The sequence below is a fragment of the Phacochoerus africanus genome, chromosome X (genome assembly GCF_016906955.1).
Source record: "Phacochoerus africanus isolate WHEZ1 chromosome X, ROS_Pafr_v1, whole genome shotgun sequence".
Taxonomy (NCBI): domain Eukaryota; kingdom Metazoa; phylum Chordata; class Mammalia; order Artiodactyla; family Suidae; genus Phacochoerus; species Phacochoerus africanus.
In genome coordinates, this window is record NC_062560.1 from 15,040,026 (window position 1) to 15,061,807 (window position 21,782).

At 41.2% G+C, this 21,782-nt stretch overlaps 1 protein-coding gene across 2 annotated transcripts in view; it reads left to right on the plus strand.

Moving 5' to 3' along the window:
- GRPR (gastrin releasing peptide receptor) overlaps window positions 1–21,782 on the plus strand; it is a 50,470-nt gene that overhangs the window by 12,418 nt on the left and 16,270 nt on the right. For both annotated transcript variants that reach the window (XM_047765554.1, XM_047765555.1), the window contains exon 2: window positions 20,787–21,138. In XM_047765554.1, coding sequence (XP_047621510.1) covers window positions 20,787–21,138 — 352 coding nt within the window. The remainder of the gene's footprint in view (window positions 1–20,786; window positions 21,139–21,782) is intronic.

Consider the following 21,782-nt stretch of genomic DNA (forward strand, 5'->3'; position numbering starts at 1 on the left):
CAGCTTCATCTCTTTGCACTTCCCTTCTCTCCAGGATTTTGACCCCTCAGATCCTTACTGCCTTGGTATTTCTCTGAGGTTTTCAAAGGGATTTTCTAGCTTTTCATTTCAGAAGAGTTGGTCAGTAATGAGCTAGGCTGCCATTATCGGAAGTGAAAACTCCTACACCACCTCTCTGAAAGACATGCTCCACTGCCCCCTAAGAGGTCCACATCCCAGTTCCTCTAAAGAAAAGGACAGAACTACCGAGTCAGACCTGTGGCACCAGCATTCAGAGTCTCAAATTAAATCAGCAATTTAGATTTAGAGAAATGAGCTCTGGCTAACCTCAAAGTGAGTAAGTCAGGAATCTCAGCTGAGGCCTGCCTCAGGCGACACTGCCAAGTATTACAGGTACCTGAAAGCCTCTGGGATCTTTCAACTAGGCCAGGACGCTGAGCCCCAATAAGCACGAGCGAGAGCCGACGTTTAGTTCTGCACTGATTGATAGCAGCTGAAATTTCGTGGTAAGGACAGAGCCAAAATGTTGCTAAGGTACACTTCTTTAAATTTCACTTCCTTATTACTTTTTCTTTTTTTGTATTGTTCTCACACCAATTGGCCAATAGTGATAGTGAAAGGTTACATAGGAAAGAAATAGGAAATGTGAAATGCAGCACATAAAGAAATTCACTTCCAGTGTGAAAAGAACTGTGACAATAATATGTCCATGTGACTCACTTATTTCTATGCTGTCTACTTATACATAGAATAACTACAGGTCAACTTTAAGCTTTTCAAAGTTTCTTTTCCCTTTGGTGGTGCTTGTTTTTATGGTCAGGCAATTTTATACCAGGGTCAGACCTCTGTTATGAGAACTGCTTTAAACCCAATTTTAAAACAATATAAACTTATGTAAAAACAAAATTACAGTAGTTTCTCCATGAGAACATATGGGAAATGCTTATTTGTCTTAACATAAGTGGTGATCAAACATATTTTTTAAAGAATTTTCTGGAGTTCACATTGTGGCTCAGTTGTTAATGAATCTGACTAGCATTCATGAAGAAGCAGGTTTGATCCCTGGCCTCGCTCAGTGGGTTAAGGATCTGGCGTTGCTGTGAGCTGTGGTGTAGGTTGCAGATGTGGCTCGGATCCTGCATTGATGTGGCTGTGGTGTAGGCCAGCAGCTACAGCTCTGATTCAACCCCTAGCCTGGGAACCTCCATATGCCGCAGGTGGGGCCCTGAAAAGCAAAAAAAAAAAAAAAAAAAAAAAAATTCCCTATTATCTTTTCATTTCCCCTCCCACTTTGAATAATTGGAAACATCACAGAAGAGCAGAAAGATCAGAATTTGGCATCTTTTCCTTCCTAGATTGTCAGCACGAGGTGAAATTGAAAGCTAAAATGATGGCTTCAGGACTATATACATATGCTACAGGATGAAGATAAATGTAGTCAATATTTAGTTTTAAGCATTCTTCATTTGTGCTTTAAATAGCCTGTGAATCTGAAGTGCTGCAGACAGATATAACTGACTTGCAGATCTGATTCTAGTCTTGGTTCTCAACTAACCAGCTGTGGCACCTCTGTGGGCACCAGTTCCCTCTTCTTTAAGTTAAGGAAATGGGACTTGCAGACACCTAAGTTTTGGATTCCATAATCATATATAAAGCAGGTTTGTAATCAAGCATGTCCTCATATGTCTGTACCCTGATGGCAGACTTCATCTACCGGCCTGGCATCTTCTGCTCTGAGTGCTCCACAAAGAGGAATATACCTGTGCGAGTATCATTCCCTTGTTCTTTAAGGGCTTCACCTGGGTAGCTTATTCCCTCAACCAGATTTTAAATCCGTAATGGCCGGGAACTTTGATATCCAGAGTGTCAAGCAGAGCCTGAGATACTAAACTAGTATTTAAATGTGCTGATAAATTGACTAAGCATCCTAAGCCATGAGTGTTTAATACTGGAAGACCCGCAGCAGAGCTTAGTGGCCTGTCGTCTGCACTGTCACAAATTAATAAGCCTAACAGGCAGTGCTGTGTGAAATGAGAGACAGGCTTTCCTCCATCCAAAGAAGGAACAAGCAGCTTCAATGTGGACAGCAGAGAACAACGGAAACGTGAGCCCTGGTCACACGTTCAGTGCACATTGGCCAGGATGCTTTTTCTGCAAAGTGCCATATAGTGAATATTTTCAGCTTCGTGGACCACGAGGTCCCTGTTGCAACTACTCAACTCCGCCGCTACAGTGCACAAGCAGCCATAGACACCATGTAAGCAAGGGGTCATGGCTGAATTTCAGTAAAACCCTATTTATGGACACTGAAGTGTGAATTTCATGTAATTCTCACACGTCACGAAATCTTCTTCTGATTTTTTTCCCCAACAATTTAAAATGTCAAAACCACTCTTAGCTCATGGGCCGTATGAAAATAGGCAGAAGGCCAGGTTTGGCTGGCGGGCCGTAGTTTGCTATTCCTGATGTAGTGGTGTGTGCACACTTGCTGAGGTGGTCATTTAGCAGAGAGAGTGTCCTATTTAAATGGAGTGGAACCTGGGGGGAATCTATGACCCCTGTTCAGTGAGCCAGGACGGACTTCCTAGGGGATATCATAAATACAGATCATCCGGCTGTGTGATGCTTTATGGCACATCAATCATAGCAGGCACATTAGCTTTTGGATCATCGAAAAGTTGAGAATCAAGGCAGCGTCCTTAAGCCATGTGTCTTCCCCTGGGTCCTCTGTGACACGAACAGTTGTTTAAATGAAGAAAATGAGAGTTTTAAACCCAGGCTTAGGTCGATTCCAGTTCTCATGGGAGGTGGGCACGGGGCAGGCCTTCCTCTTGGGAAAGTGAAGATAGACATCAATGCTGTGCTTCTCACTACCTCCTCCTCATGGTCCACCGTCACGCGCCACCGCCTCCTGTAAAGTCTTCATGATAGGCTCATGTAAGCAAGCCACCTTAAAATTGCTAAAAAGGGAAATTGTGCTCATGGAGAATCATTTCCTCAATACCCCCAGGGGTTCTTCTGGGCTTGAGACGGTTAGAGAAATCGGAAGTGTTTGAGTCACAGGAGATCTCTTGGGGAAAGCCTAATACGATGGTGTCCAGAGTGATTTAGGAGGAGCGTCTGGCTGGGAGCATGGCAGGAGAGGAGTGGGTTATCTTGAGCATCCTCAGCCCATTTCCTTATCTGAAAGTAAGACATTACAGGATAGACAAATGGGGTGCACAATTCTACATTTTTTTTGTTCTAATTATATATTTGTTCAATAAATAAAGCAGGCAAAAAATGAACAAACGCCCCAACCCTTAAGAAACTGAGAGTTGGAATTCCCGCTGTGGTGCAGTGAGTTAAGAATCTAATTGCAGCAGCTTGGTTTGCTGTGAAGGTGAGGGTTTGATCCCTGGCCAGGGGCAGTGGGTTAAAGGATCTGGCATTGCTGCAACTGTGGCTCAGATTGAATCCCACGAAGAGAACTTTCGCATGCTGTGGGTGCAGCCATTAAGAAGGGAAAGGAAGGAAGGAAGGAAACACAGTCCTGTAACCCAGAGTAAATGAGCCTTTATAGTTTCCAAGATGGAATGAAAAAAAATGTCACTGAGTGTCCAGGGCTTATGCCTCTCTTGACTGCCTCTGTACCTAGTACAGGGCCATGCAAAAGTAAGTGCTTAAGATATGGGGGTTTTTTTTGTTTTGTTTTGTTTTGTTTTGTTTTTTGCCATACCCATGGTATTTAGAAGTTCCTGTGCCAGGGATCGAACTGGTGCCACAGCAACCACCCAAGCCCCTGCAGCAACTACTCCAGATCCTTAACCTGCTGGGCCACAGAGGAATTAAAAGTGCTAGTGTTTGAGGAGTGGGGATGCTTTGTTTCATTTACCCAGGATGCACTGTGCTGGAGCTAATCCTAGGAGGCATCTGTGAAAGCAAGGACATTGCACTCTAGTGACCGCCGTGGCTCCTTGGAGTTAAATGGACATGGTGCCCGGAAAGGCCAGTTGACATCTGCAGAGTGCCACCTGCTGGCTAGAGGGGTCATGGGTATCTTGAGGAGGAACCACTTAGGCTAAAGATCCTTTAAAAAGATACAAAATTGTATGATCTGGATTCTGTACAAAAGAGGGAAATTGGAAGAAAATATATCAAAATATCACTTGTAAAACTTATGGATGATTTTTTTTCTTCTTTTTTAAAAGAATTGTCTCTCTAAAATTTTACAATGAGCTGTTAACACTTTTATGTTGAATTCTTCAACTGAAAAAAGTTATTCAAATGAACAAACTGCCTATAGACCAATCTTCCTTGACAGTGTCTTTGCTGACTCAAAGCAAACTTTTCTAACTGGTTCTTAAAATAACCCCAAAGTTTCCCTTCTTCCCTCCCTCCCTCTTCCTTCCTCCTTTCCTTCCTCCCTTCCTTACTTCCTTCATTCCTTTCTTAATTTTATCGTGGCAAAAAAATACATAAAATAAAATTTACCATTTTAATAATTTTAAAGCTTACAGTTTAGTGACATTAAGTGTTTTCCCATTGCTGTACATTTGTCACCACCATCCATCTCCAGAATTTTTTCATCTTCCAAATCTGAAACTCCATACTTATTAAATAATAACTCTCCTTTCTTTCATTTTATTTTTCTCTTATTTCTTCAATTTATTACATTTTGGAGATTCGCATTTAATAGAGCACTGTTCATAGTGAGGATAGGTTAAAAAGCATTGAATTTGATTTAAGAAATGTCTGAATTTGAGCCCTGATTCTTCTAATCGTCAACTGTGTGACTCTGGGCAAATTATTCTCAGTTTTCCGATCTGTAAAAAGGGGATAAGTGTATTTATTTTAATGTCATAGGACTATTATAATTTTATAATGGTAAATAATGTGTTGATTTATTTATGAAATATTAGTTTTCCCAGTCAAAAGAATGGATGTACCATCAGCATATTGTCATTTACATTCATAAAGGAGCCAGGAAGGTGTGGCTGAAATCTCTACCAATTGATGTTCTAGTGGACAGTCACTTGAAAAATGTTGGGAGCTGTACCAGGCACACAATAAGTGCTAAGATTTCATTAAATAAAAATAAAAAGAAACTGAGAGTAATTCTCATTGTGGCTCAGCAGTAATGAACCTGACTAGTATTCATGAGGATGCAGGTTCAATTCCTGGCCTCACTCAGTGGATTAAGGATCTGGCATTGCTGTGAGCTGTGGTATTGGTCACAGATGCAGCTTGGATACCATGTTGCTGTGGCTGTGGTGTAGTCTGGCAGTTATAGCTCTGATTTGACCCCTAGCCTGGGAGCTTCCATATGCGGCACCTGTGGCCCTAAAAATAAAATAAAGTAAAATAAAATAAGGATGAATTATGGAGGCTTACCCTGTTACTGAGTCCACATCAGAGGATTCCTTGTCACTTGTAGCTTAGGCAGCAGAAGTGGGGGTCCCACCATGTACAAGTTTCAACCATGACCATACTCTTCCCTGCACTTTCAGAAGAAGGAAGAGCATTATAGACATGGGTTTGTGCATGATCCAGTTTTAACTAACCTCCCCAAATGGACAAGTGGCTTAAAATATTTCTGCAGGAGATGGGATTAAGATGGTGGAATAGAAGGACTGGAGCTCAACTTCTCTCCTAAAAACAACAAAATTTACAACCAAATACTGAGCAGTCTTCAACCAAATGGACCAGAAACCTTAAAAAAGATATCCTACTCCAGAAGACAAAGAGGAGGCCACATCAAGAGGTAGGAGGGGCAATTACACAATATAAGCAACCCCATACCTCCGGGTAGGAAGCTCCACAGACTGGAAACTAACTGGTTCACAGAGACTCACCTACAGGAGTGAGAGTTCTGAGCCCCACATCAAACTCCCATGTGTGGGGACCTGGCACTGGGAGAAAGAGCCTCAGAGCATCTGGCATTGAAGGCCAGTGTGGCTTGTCCATAGGAGCTCCACGGGACTGGGGGAAACAGAGACCCCATTCTTAAAAGGCACACACAGACTTTCATGTGCACTGGGTCCCAGGGCAAAGCAAAGTCTCCATGGGAATCTGGGTCAAACCTGACTGCAGTTCTTGGAGGATCTCCTGGGAAAACTGGGGTGAATGTGGCTTGTTGGGAGGGAAGGACATTGAAAGCAAAGCTCTAGGGAATATTCATCAGCATGCCTTTCTCTGGAGGTAGCCATTTTGGGAAAATCTGGCCCCACCCATCAGTCAGCACTGAGAAGCCCCAGGGCAAACAACAATCCAGGTGGGATCACAGCCCTACCCCTCAGTAAACAGGCTGCCTAAAGACCCCCCCCCAGGCACACAGCCAACCCAATCTCACCCAGAGACAAAGCCCCACCCACTAGAGGAATAGGAATCAGCTCCACCTACCAGTGGGCAGGCATCAGTCTCTCCCATCAGGAAGCCTACAGCAAGCCCCCTATACCAACTTCAGCGACAAGGGGGGCAGACACCAGAAGTAAGAGGCTACAACTCTTATTATCTGTAAAAAGGTCACCACACCAAAAACCTATAAAAATGAAAAGACAGAGAACTATAACTCAGATGAGGGAGAAAGAAAAAGACCCCAGAAAAACAACTAAGTGGTCAGGAGATTCTCAGCCTCCAGGAAAAAGACTTTAGACTGTTGATGCTGAAGATGATGCAAGACATTGGAAATAAACTGGAGGCAAAGATGGATAATTTAAAGGAAATACCAAGCAAAGAGATACGAGATATAAAACTTAAACAAGAAGAGATGCAAAATACAATAACTGAAATAAAAAATTCATTAGAAGCAGCCAACAGCAGAATATAGGAGGCAGAAGAACGAATAAGTGAGGTGGAGGACAGATTAGTGGAAATTATGGATGTGGAACAGAAAAGAGAAAAAAGATTGAAAAGCAATGAAGAGAGTCTCAGAGAACTTTGGGACGGCATTAAACACACCAACATCCATATTATAGGTGTGCCAGAAGGAGAAGAGAGAAAGAAGGGGACAGAAAAAATATTTGAAGAGATAATAGCCGAAAATTTCCCTAACATGGGAAAGGAACCACTCACTCAAATCCAGGAAGCACAATGACTACCATATAAAATAAACCCAAGGAGGACTACCCCAAGACACATGTTAATCAAACTGACCAAAATTAAAGACAAAGAGAAAATCTTGAAAGCAGCTAGGGAAAAGAAACAAACAACATACAAGGGAACCCCAATAAGGTTATCAGCAGATTTTTCAGCAGAATCTCTGCAGGCCAGAAGGGAATGGCATGATATACTTAACGTGATGAAAGGAAAAAACCTCCAAGATTACTTTACCTAGCAAGGCTCTCATTCAGATTTGAAGGAGAAATCAAAAGCTTCACAGATAAGCAAAAGCTAAGAGAATTCAGCAACACTAAATCAGCTTTACAACAAATACTAAAGGAATATCTCTAGGCAGAAAAGAAAAGGCTGCAAGCAGAAACAAAAATACCACAAAATGACAAGGCTCACCAGTAAAGGTGTACATACAGTAAAGATATGAAATCATCCATGCACAATTATGCCACCAAAATCAGAAATCGTGAGAAGAGGAGGGCACAAATGCAGAACACTGGAGATGGACTTGCAATTAAGAGACCAACAACTTAAAACAATCTCATATATATATACACTCTTATATCAAAACTTCAGAGTAACTGCAAACCAAAAATCTACCACAAAAACAAATCTATCTACAAAAACAAATAAGAAAAATCAACTCAAATACAACACTAAAGATACTCATCGAGCAAGAAGAGGAGAGAACAAGAGAAGGGAAGAAAAAAGAGCAACAAAAACAAATCCAAAGCAATTAATAAAGTGGCAATAAAAACATACATAACAATAATTACCTTAAATATTAATGGACTAAATGCCCCAACTAAAAGACATAGACTGGCTGAATGGATTCAAAAACAAGACCCATATATATGCTGTCTTCAAGAGACCCACTTCACTTCTAGGGACACATACGAATTGAAAGTGTGAGGATGGAAGAAAATATTCCATGCAAACAGGAATCAAAAGAAAGCTGCAGTAGCAATACTCATAACAGACAAAAGAGATTTTAAAATGAAGAATATTTTAAGGGACAAGGAAGGTCACTACCTAATGATCAAAGGATCAGTCCGAGAAGAAGATAGAACAATTTTAAATATCTACACACCCAACATAGGTTCACCACAATACAGAAGGCAAGTGCTAACAACCTTCAAAGGAGAAATCGACAATAACGCCCCACTTACAGCAGTGGACAGATCATCCAAACATAAAATCAATAAGGAAACACAGGCCCTGAATGAAGCATTAGAACAGATGGACTTAATAGTTATTTATAGGACATTCCATCCAAAAGCAACAGAATACACATTCTTCTCAAGTGCACATGGAACAGTCTCTAAGATTGATCACATCCTGGGCTACAAATCCAACTTTGGTAACTAAGAAAATTGAAATCATATCAAGCATCTTTTCTGACCACAATGCTATATGACTGGAAATCAACAACAAGAAAAAATTTGCAAAAAATACAAACAAGTGGAGACTAAACAACATGTTACTAAACAACCAAGGGTCACTGAAAAAATCAAAGAGGAAATTAAAAAATACCTAGAAGCAAATGACAACAAAGATAAGACACTCCAAAACCTACAGGATGCAGCAAAAGCTGTTCTAAGAGGAAAGTTTATAGCAATACAAGCCCACCTCAGGAAAAAGAAAAAGCTCAAATAAACAAACTAACTTTACATCTAAAGCAGCTAGAGATAGAACAGACATGACCTAAAGTTAGCAGAAGGAAAGAATTCATCATAAAGATCAGGGCAGAAATCAATGAAATAGAAACAAAGAAAACCATAGAAAAGATCAATGAAACAAAAAGCTGGTTCTTTGAAAAGATCAACAAAATTGATAAACCCTTAGCCAGACTTCTCAAGCAAAAAAGAGAGAAGACTCAAATCAATAAAATTAAAAATGAAAAAGGAGAAGTAACAATGGACATCACAGAAATACAAAGGATCCTAAGACACTACTATATGCAACTATATGCCAATAAAATGGAACACCTAGAAGAAATGGACAAATTCTTAGAAAAGTACAATCTTCTAAGACTAAACCAAGATGAAATAGAAAAGATGAATGGACCAATCACAAGTAATGAAATTGAAACTGTGATTTAAAAACTTCCAACAAACAAAAATCCAAGACCAGATGGCTTCACAGGCAAATTCTATCAAACATTCAGAGAAGAGCTAACACCTCTCCTTCTGAAACTATTCCAAAAAATCACAGAGGAATGGATACTCCCAAACTCATTCTATGAGGCCACCATCACCCTGATACAAAAACCAGACAAAGATACCACAAAAAAAGAAAATTACGGGCCAGTTTCACTGATGAACATCAATGCCAAAATCCTCAACAAAATACTAGCAAACCGCATCCAACAATACATTAAAAGGATTATACATCATGATCAAGTGGGATTTATCCCAGGGATGCAAGGGTTCTTCAATATCCACAAGTCAATCAGTGTGACACACCACATTAACAAACTGAAGAATAAAAACCATATGATCCTCTCAATAGACGCGGAAAAAGCCTTTGACAAAATCCAACACCCATTTCTGATAAAAATCCTTCAGAAAGTGGGCATAGAGGTAACCTACCTCAACATAATAAAGACCATATATGACAAACCCACAGCTAACATCTTTCTCAGTGGTGAAAAGCTGAAAGAATTCCTGCTGAGATCAGGAACAAGACAAGGATGTCAGCTCTTGCCACTACTATTCGACATAGTTTTGGAAGTCCTAACCACAGCAATCAGAGAAGTAAAAGACATAAAAGGAATCCAGATTGGAAAGGAAGAAGTAAAACTATCACTATTTGCAGATGACATGATACTATACCTAGAGAATCCTAAAGATGCTACCAGAAAACTGTTAGAGCTCATCCATGAATTTGGCAAAGTCGCAGGATACAAAATTAATATACAGAAATCGATGGCATTTCTATACACTAACAATGAAAGATCAGAAAGGGAAATTAGGGAAGTAATCCCGTTTACCAAAAGAATAAAATACCAAGGATAAATAACCTACCTAAAAGAATAAAATAACCTACCTAAAGAGACAAAAGACCTGTACTCTGAAGACTATAAGACACTGATGAAAGAAATCAAAGATGACACAAATAGATGGAAAGGCATACCATGCTTTTGGATTGGAAGGGTCAATATTATCAAAATGACTATACTACCAAGGCAATCTACGGATTCAATGCAATCCCTGTCAAATTACCAAGGACATTTTTCACAGAACTCGAACAAAATATTTTAAAGTTTGTTTGGAAGCCCCAAAGACCCAGAATAACCAAAGGCATCCTGAGAAAGAAAAATGGAGCTGGAGGAATCAGGCTCCCTGACTTCAGACTATACTACAAAGCAACAGTCATCAAAACCATACAGAAAGACAGAAAGACAGAAATAGATATCAGTGGAACAGGAGAGAAAGCCCAGAATTAAACCCACGCACCTACAGCCAACTCATCTATGACAAAGGAAGCAAGACTATACAATGGAGAAAGGACAGCTTGTTCAATAAGTGGTGCTGGGAAAACTGGACAGCCACATGGAAAAGAATGAAATTAGAACACTCCCTAACACCATACACAAAAATAAACTCAAAACAGATTAAAGACCTAGATATAAGACCAGATACTATAAAACTCTTAGAGGAAAACAGGCTAAACACTCTGCGACATATATGACAGAAACATCTTCTCAGATTCACCTCTTAGAGTAATGACAGTAAAAACAAAAATAAACAAATGGGACTTAATTACACTTAAAAGTTTCTGCACAGCAAAGGAAGCCCTAAACAAAATGAAATGACAACCCACAGAATGGGAGAAAATATTTGCAAATGAAGCAACTAACAAGGGATTAATCTCCAAAATTTATACACACCTCTTACCACTCAATACCAAAAAAAAACAAACAACCCCATCAAAAAATGGGCAGAAGATCTAAACAGACAATTCTCCAAAGAAGACATACAGATGGCCAAAAAACACATGAAAAGATGTTCAACATCACTCATTATTAGAGAAATGCAAATCAAAACCATGATGAGGTACCACCTGACACCAGCCAGAATGGCCATCATCCAAAAGTCCACAAACAATAAGTGCTGGAGAGGGTGTGGAGAAAAAGGAACCCTAGTACACTGTTCCTACTGTGAGAATGTAAATTGGTGCAACCACTGTGGAAAACAGTATGGAGATTCCTCAGAAAACTAAACATGGAACTACGCTTTGATCCAGCAATCCCACTCCTGGGCATCTATCCAGAGAAAACCACGACTCGCAAAGATACAAGTACTCCAGTGTTCCTTGCAGCACTCTTTTCAATAGCCAAGACATGGAAACAACCTCAATGTCCATCGACAGAGGAGTGGATCCAGAAGATGTGGGACATATACACAATGGAATATTACTCAGCCATTAAAAAGAACAAAATACCAGCATTTTTAGCAACATGGATGGACCTAGAAACTATCATGCTAAGTGAAGTCAGCCATACAATGAGACACCAACATCCAGTGCTTTCACTGACATGTGGAATCTGAAAAAAGGACAGACTGAGCTTCTTTGCAGAACAGATGCTGACTCACAGACATTGAAAAACTTATGGTCTCCGGAGGAGACAGTTTGGGGGGTTGGGGGATGTGCCTGGGCCGTGGGATGCAAATCCTGTGAAATCAGATTTTGATGATCATTCTACAACTGTAAATGTAATAAATTCATTGAGTAATAAATAAAATAAAATAAAATAAAATGTTAAGAACACTAATGGAAAAAGCAGACAACACATAAGAATGGATGGATAATGTAAGTAGAGAGATGGAAAGTCTAAGAAAGAATCAAAAGGAAGTGCTAGACATCAGAAACACTATAAAAGAAATGAATACTTTGATGGGCTCATCAGTAGACTTCACAAGCCAAGGAAAGAATCAGCTAGCTTAAAAATGTCAATAAAAACTTCCCAAACTGAAATGCCAGGAGAAAAAAGAATGAGGAAAAAACAGAAGGGAACAGAATATTCAAGAACTGTGGGACAATTGCAAAAAGTAACATATATTAATAGGAATACCAGAAGAAGAAAAGAGAAAGGAGCAGAAGAAACATTTTGAAAAGTAATGGCTGAGGAGTTCCCATCGTGGTGCAGCAGAAACAAATCCGACTAGGAACCATGAGGTTGCGGGTTCAATCCCTGGCCTTGTTCAGTGGGTTGAGGATCTGGCGTTGTCGTGAGCTGTGGTGTAGGTCGCAGGCATGGCTCGGATCTGGCATTGCTGTGGCTCTGGCGTAGTCTGGCAGCAGCAGCTCCAATTAGACCCCTAGCCTGGGAACCTCCATATGCTGTAGGTAAGCCCCTAAAAAAACAAAAGACAAAAAAAAATATTAATGGCTGAGAATTTTCCAAAATTAATGACAGACACCAAAGCACAGATCCAGGAAGCTCAGACAATACCAAGAAGAAAAACTGCTTTGAATATCATATTCAAGATGCAGGAAAAAACAAAGACAAAGAGGAAAATCTGGAAAGAAGCTAGAGGGAAAAAAGTAACTTACCTATGAAGGAACAAGGATAAGGATGACAAAGGACTTCATAAATGCAAGCAAGAAGAGAGTGGAGTGAACATTTGATGTGTTTGAAGAAAAAAAAAAAAAACCTTCACCAACCTAGACTCCTATATCCAAAAAATTTACCCTCCAAAAATGAAGTATAAATACTTTCTTAGACAAAAACTGAGGAAATCTGTCACCAGCAGACCTGCTTTACTAGATGTGAAATTCTAGTAAAGCAGGTCTGCTGGTGACATGTTAAGTTCTTCAGAGATAAGGAAAAGGATATAGGTCAGAAACTAAAATTTACAAAAAGAAAGGAAGAGTGTCACAGAAGGAATAAATGAAGGAAAAATGAAATATTTATTTTTCCTAGGCTTAAAAAATATATTTCTGCAAAAACAAAACAGCAAAACAAAACCCACAGATTGTAGGTGATAATAAAATTGCAAGTCCAGAAGAACAATATGAACATGCCAGAGAAGACGTTTCCCCCATTCCTGGTAGAAGTGCTGACTAGCTATGACACATTCAATCCCATCAAAAATATAGCTGTAATCAAGTTGTCCGACGAAAAAGGGGTTTACTGATAATAAAATCTGCAACACATTATTTAAAAATTATAATTTTTATTGTTATATCATCTTTTTAGAATTCTATATTTTAGCATATATTTCTCCCCAGCCTCTTCATGAACTGCTGTGTAATACCCACCCACATTCCACAATGAACATTTCCTAGATTTTGTTCTCATTTTTGTTTTGTTTTATTTTGCTGAACTCTGAAAAATAAGGTACAAACATCCTGATCTTTCTCTCCTAAGTATATCAATGTGTATTTCCTAAGAACAAAGATACTCTTCTACTTAACCCAATGCCATTATCACACCTGATGAAATTGGCAATAATTCCTTAACATCATCGAATATGTAATCCATAATCAAATTTCTCGCATCATTCCCAAAATACCTTTTATAGCTTTTTTTTTTTTTTTCCTAAATCCAGGATCAGATGAAGGCATATGCATTGTGTTTGGTTGTTATAGCTCTCTCTTTTGTCCAGTTTTATTGTGATATAATTAACACTTAACATTGTATAAGTTTAAGGTATATATAACATATTGATTTGACATATGTATATGTTGTGAAAAAGATGACTTGTTATATCTCTTTAATCTCCTTTAAGGTAGAGTAGTAGCGCCCCTATATTCTTCTAAACCAATGATGCAGGCTGTTTCAATGAGTCCCAGCCAATTATCTTATAGAATGTGGCAGAATTGGATTTGTCTGATTGTTTCACCATAGTAGAGTCAGGGTGAAAATTGGGGAATACTGAGTAGGCAGTGCTATGTCCTCCTCATTGCGTTGCATCCGGAAGCATGTGATTGCAGATTGTCCCATTACTGGTTGTGGAAAGTCTTATCAGGGCTACATTGTGAACTTCCTGGGCCCTTTGCACTTTTATCTCCCTGAGACCCTTTCTCCATAAAAAATATTTTAAAATTGCATTTTATAATTGTATTGGTGCGAAGATACATATAATCCAAGATGGATTGTGTTCATTTTTTTTGTTCTGATTTTAAAAGACATTAAAACATTTTCCTGAGCCCCTAAAGGTATCATGGGCCCTAGCCCTTGTGCCTGCTTCGCCTAAGGGAGAAATTCACCCTAGGTTTGACCACTTGATTAGAGGGGTGACCTTCGGCTCTCCCCAATGTAAAGGGTCATTTTCCCTCTGTAGTTAGATGGTAATCTTTGGGGAGACTCTTTGAGACTATGTGAATGTCTTGTTCCCCTAAAACCTCCCCCTCAGTGGTTTTATCATTTTGCCTGAATCGCTTACTACATTGAAGGTTGCAGGAATTATCTCCTGTTCAGGGGTGAAACTACTGAGGTGCAAAGAGTCCGCAATTTGTTCAGGATCCTAAAACTAGTGGGTAGAATAACCGTTAGGAACTAGGTCTCTCTGCTCCCACGTTCACATTAGAGCCCAGAGGAAACTGAAGTATATTAAAAACGAGTGAAAAAGAGCTTTGGCGTTATTTTTGCCCCGAAAGAAGAACAGAAAAGGATGACAATAATGTGTTACGTACTGAAAGATGACGGTTCAATGGGCAGCGAGGACCAGCAAGCTCTCCATTTGCAGAGTAATAGTTCAAAGGAGAGAAGACTCCATTGCTCTGGATTATAGTCATTTTACAAACCAGCTTATAATTGCCTCACATTTCTTCAGAAAAGTTTTTGATGTTATTCTCCAGAGAAAATAAAGCCAGTGTTTAATAGTCTTGTCAAATCGTATTAGGTATTAGGATTCTAATTTAAATGCCGACAATGTGTCAATTACCCTAGAGACCATTTAGTTCATTTCATTTTCTCTCTACCTCACTCCTCTCCAGGTAGTGTGCTTTAGGATTGTAATGGAGGTTTAAAAATATTGTTGTTCAACAATTCCTACCGACTTCAGTAGGTAATTATGAACAAATAAGGGCTGAAATGCTGGATCCTTAAAAATAAACAGACTTCCTATGTTGGAATAGAAGACATACCTTTCTGTGGGCAAAGGTTTCCAACCCTGGGTGTGGGAGCCAGCTGCTTCTACTTGCCAAGAATCCCTCTGACACATTAATCTTGCACGGAAAACATTTTTGACCTTTCTAATGTTTGCATAAGAAAAGTGAAGCACAGATGTTTTCAAAAGCGGGAAGCAGTTGTCTTCAGCCCCATATTATCAGAGGAGTGAATTTTTCAGAATGATTCTTACTAAGTGTGTGAAAGTGAACTTGCTGGCACTTGTTTGTGAGAAGTTGAAAATAAAAGACATGTCTGCAAATCACATATTATTCATCAATTCATTAGCAAGTTTTTGCTGAGCTTCTACTTTGAAATAAGTGGTATGCAAAACAGGGGACCGAAAACATTTTTAGTGACACACAAAGAAGAGAAGAGAGATGTAAGCTTCTGACCTTAGGAATTTATGAGTAAGTCAGATAGAAAAGACATGGCATGGAAAGCTAGCAAAAAATACAAGACAGTGCATGATAAGTGTAAAACAAGAGTAAAATTAGGCAGGTTGGGAGAAGAAATGGAAATGATTGAGGCCTCCATTGGTCAGGAAACCTTCAGGATGATTATAAGCTGGAATTTGGAAAGATTAGATTCAGAGGAAAGGAGACTCTGGGAATGGGCGTGAAGAAAGGAGGGAAGCAGGAAAGTGATGGAGAATTAAGGAACAGGGCGTAAACTAGTCTGTGTCTTGAGCACGACTGAGAGTTGACAGCTCATTCTTTCAGGGAGCAGCAAGTGGGGGTTGATCTCTGTGAAATGATCCTGGAAATAAAATCTGATGGCAGCATTAAATGACCATGATGTCTAATTGCTCTAGATAAGGCTCTTTTGTTGACAAAGAATGGCCTCCACTTAAATTTACCCAAGTGAAAAGGGAAGGGGAGAATTGTAAGATTATAACAGGACACCTCTTGTACATTCAAAAGTAATTCAAGGGCTGGGAACCAAGGACCCTCTGATATGATTTAGGGCCACCTCATCTCAGCTTCTTCTTTTATGTCTGCCTCATTCTTTCTCTTTCTCCCAGTCTACTACTACCTACTTTGCTTATTCATCCTGCATGAATCTCTTCCTCTACATCATAATCTTTTATTTCCAACACTTATGACTGACTAACTACATCCTCTCAGTTTTTTAGTTTAAATGCTTAAGAGAAAGAGAGAATCTTTGGTAGCTGGCCAGGCAGTTTATTGGCTGGTTTATATTACTGGATATCCACTCTGATCCAACCAGCCATCACTCCTAAAGGAGAACCACTCAATGGGATCTCCCTTCATTGGGAACTCCAGGCAGAGCAGTCCAAACTAGAAGAAGATATAGACTGATATGTCCCATGCTCTACGGAACCATTAGGCTTCCAGGAGCCTTTGAGTATGTTTCATACACATTTGGGAAATAGCTGGTCTGTTTCTCTTTGTCCATGAAGGATTTACCCAAAGCTTTCTTTTGAAAGAGCTGGGGTATCCTGAAAAGACTCAGTCCTAAATCGAATATTGACTCTATCACCTCTGAAACCATCTGGGCTTCAATTGGTCACCTGCAGAATGGGGATAATAGCACCTGCCTGTTGGAGTTGTCTGGAACATAAATGAGATCATGTAGATGCTCTTCTCTGCTTGGCACAGGGCAAGAGCTTAGTAAATGGGATTTCTTTAATTTCTTTGATGTTTTATGAATATTCCATAACAGAAAATTATTTGCAGTGCATTTTTATTTACTTTTTAATGATATAAATGATATATGAATATATCTGAATATGTTGAAGCAAACCCTAGATATTATATTATTTCACTGGTAAATATTTTAGAGTGTGTTTTTCTTTTTCCTTTTATGGCTGCACCTGCAGGGAGAGCCACGGGTCTAATCCGAGCTACAACTGCATCCTATGCCACAGCCATGGCAACACCAAATCCAAGCCACAGCTGTGGCCTGTGCCACAGCTTGCAACAATGCCGGATTCTTAACCCACTGAGCGAGGCCAGGGGTTGAACCTAAATCCTCGCAGAGCTGTTGGATCCTTAACCTGCTGAGCCACAACGGTACCTACTAGGGTGTGTTTTTAATAAGTAAAGTTTTTAAAAAATCTACACAGAACCACAATACCGCTATCATACCCAATACATTAAAAATAATTCCCTGATGTCACCAGTACTAAATCTGTGTTTGATTTTCTTCAGTAGTGTCAAAATTATCTTTTTATGCTTGTTTGGTTTTAGTCAAAATCCAAAAGGAGTCTGCAGAATGCACTTGATTGATATCATTTGGTCTGTAACCATTCTTTCTGCTTTCTGATGCCATATATTTGTTAAAAAAATGGAGTCACCATTCCTGTAGAATTTTCAATTCAAGATTTGACTGATTGCATCATCTAGCAGGTTCTTCTATCCCCACATCTTGAAAACTGGCACATAGATCTAGAGGCTTATTTAGATTTAGATTCAAATTATTTTTTCTGGCAAAACTATAAAAAAATGTTTTACACTACCTTTTATGTTTTAAAAGTTGTGAATGTGAAATCACAGCTAAGTAGTTCCCATGGCATTTTGCACTGAGGAATACCAGATTGCCACGAGAGAAGGAGGTAAACCATTCGCTCTGGTTTCTGCTATATGCGTGAGTAAATCACCTGCACTTAGAGAGTTAACGTACTTGGGACTGCTCTCTGCCAGGAAATGCAGCTGGAAGTCATAACTGCTACCACTTTACCTCTGATTTATCAGGGAGTGCTTTAGTCAGGCACATCTTGGTTTTGGTTTTGGTTTTGGGTGGTTTTTTTTTTTTTTCTTTTTTTTTTCTTTTTAGGGCTGCACCGGTGGCACATGGATGTTCCCAGGCTAGGGGTCGAATCTGCTGCCAGCCTACACCACAGCCACAGCAATGTGGGATCCGAGCTATGTCTGTGACCTACACCACAGCTCACAGCAACTCCAGATCTTTAACCCACTGAGCAAGGCCAGGGATCGAACCTGCGTCCTCATGGATGCTAGTCAGGCTTGTTACCAATGAGCTACAATGGGAACTTCCGAAGAATACCCCACTTTTTTTGTTTTGTTTCATTTTGTTTTAGGGCCGCACCTGCAGCAGATGGATGTTCCCAGGCTAGGGGTCGAATCAGAGCTATAGCTGCCAGCCACAGCCACAGCAGTGTGGGATCCAAGCTGCATCTTCGACCTGCAACACAGCTTACGGCAAGGAATTAATATTTTAATTAAAGGTATGTGAATAGCTGGACTTCCCTGGTGGCTCACTGGGTCAAGGATCTGGCATTGTCACTCCTGTGGCAAAGGTTCAATCCCTGGCCCAGGAACTTCTGCATGCTGCAGGTACGGCCAAAAAAAGCAAAAAAGGTATGTGAGTATCTTCAGCCAAAGATGTGCATGATGGGGAGTTCCTGTTGTAGCGCAGCACAAACAAATCCAACTAGAATCCTTGAGGATGCATGTTTGATCCCTGGCCTCGCTCGGTGGGTTAGGGATCTGGCGTTGCCACGAACTGCGGCATAGGTTGTGGACGCGGCTGTGGTGTAAGCTGGCAGCTGTAGTCCCGATTTGACCCCTACCCTGCAAACTTCCGTATGCCACAGGTGTGGCCCTAAAAAGCAAAATAAATAAGTAAATAAACAAATAAAATGAACTAATACAAATGATGGGTGGAAAAGCAAACCCAGGCACACTGAAGCAGGGCAATGGTGTTGTGCTGCAGTGTTGGGGCTGTCTGACGAGTAGTAGCCTTCTCGTCCCTGCCTGAAGTGGGAACAGGGAGCTAGATAGAGAAATAAGACGGATGATGATAAGAAATACTTGCTCCTGTATCTGATAAAGCCGTTCGGAGAATGTGACCTAGGTCCACAGCAATAACGAACTTGTAGACTCTGGTTTCCTATATTAGATGTGCCATGCTGCTATTCAGGGACCGTTAGATAAGCACAGGCCTCTGAGCTCCATGCCCATGCCGGGTTCTTTTCCCTAAACTCACCACGTGATAACTCACTCCCCCTTCCCTGGAAGGAGGCAGAAAGTGAGTGAGGCGTCGCGGTGCAGCCAAGAGTGCTAAGTCAATGGAGGCTGAATCAACATGGAGACAAGTGGAAATAACTGTTCCTCTCTCCCAGAAGTCCATGATATACACACGTATCAGAGGCAGAACCCATATCAACACAGTATTTTTAGCAATGACCACTCCCGCATGTAGGTGGTCCCAGCTCCTATCCATTTCCACACTGCAGCAGCTCATGCACAATCCAACAGATGTGTGTGCCGTGTATGCACATCACAGTGCTGGCAGATACCAAGATAGGAAAAGATACAGTCTTGACCCACCCGAGGCTCATCCTCTAGTGGATTCTCAGACAAGCTGACCCAGAGCAGGCTTGAAGCCCAGGGTGCTAGGCATTGTACAGGGAGTGGTAGCAGACGTGGCCATGCCCTGCTCACACCTCCCTTGAAGAAAAGACTCACTGTCCAGCTGTGGCGACTGTGGTTCCCTGACCGCCCCCCAATGTCAGTTTCTTCTGGGACCGCTCTACCCTTGAAGCGGGGGTCGTGCTCTTCTTGGGCAGTTCCCGCCCAGTGACAGAACCAGGTAGCAACTGAGATCACAGTCTTTTTGGGTGGCCCCAGCCAATAACCAAGCAAGGTGGTGGTACAAGGGCTTGGCCATTTCTACCAAGGCAGGACACCTGCACTGGGTGGTCTTTGCTCCTGAGCTCCCCATTGGGCTGGTGTCGGGTGACCAGCTGTCCCAGTTACTGGGACTGAGAAATTTCCCACGACATGGGACTTCGCATGCTGAAACGGGGAAATGGCCAGGCAAACTAGGATGGTTGTCACCTTCTCTGGTGTTGACCTCGCTCTGCCCAGTCCTGCTTGCTCCCCTTCCCCCACAGGTATTACTCAACAGTAAACTGTCTGTCCTCCAGACTTCATCTCACTGTCTGCTTCCCAGAGCGCTGGGCCCAAGACGGAGGCATGTGTAGCACAGAAACCGAGAGAGACCTAAATACTGCAAGAGAGTAGGAGGGCAGAGAAAGACGAATTTGATAGTTACAGGGATGCTTCTGTGTGTAACTTTTTTGACAGACTATTCGTTCTGCATCCTTTGAAAAAGAAAAGAGGCATATGTAAATACTCCTTGACTAAAGGTTTCCTAAACTGCATTCGAACACTCGAAAGGAAGGCTTGGCAAGAAAAAAAAAGATCCAACCTTCTTGTTCCTGTGTCCTTTGTTAAACATGCTTTATTATTCATGTCTATGATTTAAGAAGAAAAATAAAAGGAGTTTCAGCTTTTCTGAGAAGTATTCTTAAAAACAAGAGAGAATGTGGACAGAGTGTTACTGCTGGCGAAAGGGGACAGCATCTTTCAGGGCTTCAGGATAAGGTGAGCGAGGCACTCGGGGCACAGCATTTAAGGAGGCGCTGACTCTGAGTTCAGAGTTGGCACTTGCATAAACCTGGGAGTGAGCATCTCCTGATGTGCTGCACCCGTGGCACCCCGCCTTGCCACCCCCTGGGCCTGTGTGCTGCAGCTGTAATCCTATCAGGCAACTTAAGCAGACCCTTCCCTCTTTCCTGCCCCAGGTACAAAGCCATTGTCCGGCCAATGGATATCCAGGCCTCTCATGCCCTGATGAAGATCTGCCTCAAAGCCGCCCTGATCTGGATCATCTCCATGCTCCTGGCCATCCCAGAGGCTGTGTTTTCTGACCTTCATCCCTTCCACGAGGAAAGCACCAACCAGACCTTCATTAGCTGTGCCCCGTACCCGCACTCGAATGAGCTGCACCCCAAAATCCACTCCATGGCTTCCTTCCTGGTCTTCTACATCATCCCGCTGGCCATCATCTCTGTTTACTACTACTTCATTGCCAAAAATCTGATCCAGAGCGCTTACAATCTACCCGTGGAAGGGAATATACATGTCAAGAAACAGGTAGGTACCAAGGGGCGTGTCATTTCCTCCTTGGGGATTCGATCCCTTGCATTTCTTGTGGACTCCACTGACAAGTGCAGTGTTTAGGTGGCCATGTGGCTTGATTCTGCAATTAGAAGAGGTGGGCCATCTCTGGTCGGGGGTAAATGGAAACTCCTAACCACAGAAGACCAGGAATTCAGGTGTTCTTAAGTATCTTTTCTCTTACTAAAGCCCTAGGCTAGTGAGGTGTTGAGCACCTGAAAGATCTGTCTTTTTTTTTTTTTTTTTTTGGCTTTTTAGGGCTACACCCACAGCATATGGAGGTTCCCAGGCTAGGGGTCGAATTAGAACTCTAGCCACCAGCGTACGCCACAGCCACGGCAATGCCAGATCCAAGCCGCGTCTGTGACCTACACCACAGCTCACGGCAACACCGGATCCTTAACCCACTGATGGAGGCCAGGGATCGAACCTGTGTCCTCATGGATGCTAGTCAGATTCGTTTCTGCTGAGCCACAATGGGAACTCCAAGCACCTGAAAGATTTGGAGTATGGATTTCTTTTTGAGAAAAATCTAAAAACATGTTGTTTTTTTAAAAAAATAAAATATTGAGGCTCAGAGGGACATGACTTCTTTAAACTCCAATCACAGTGTTTGGCTA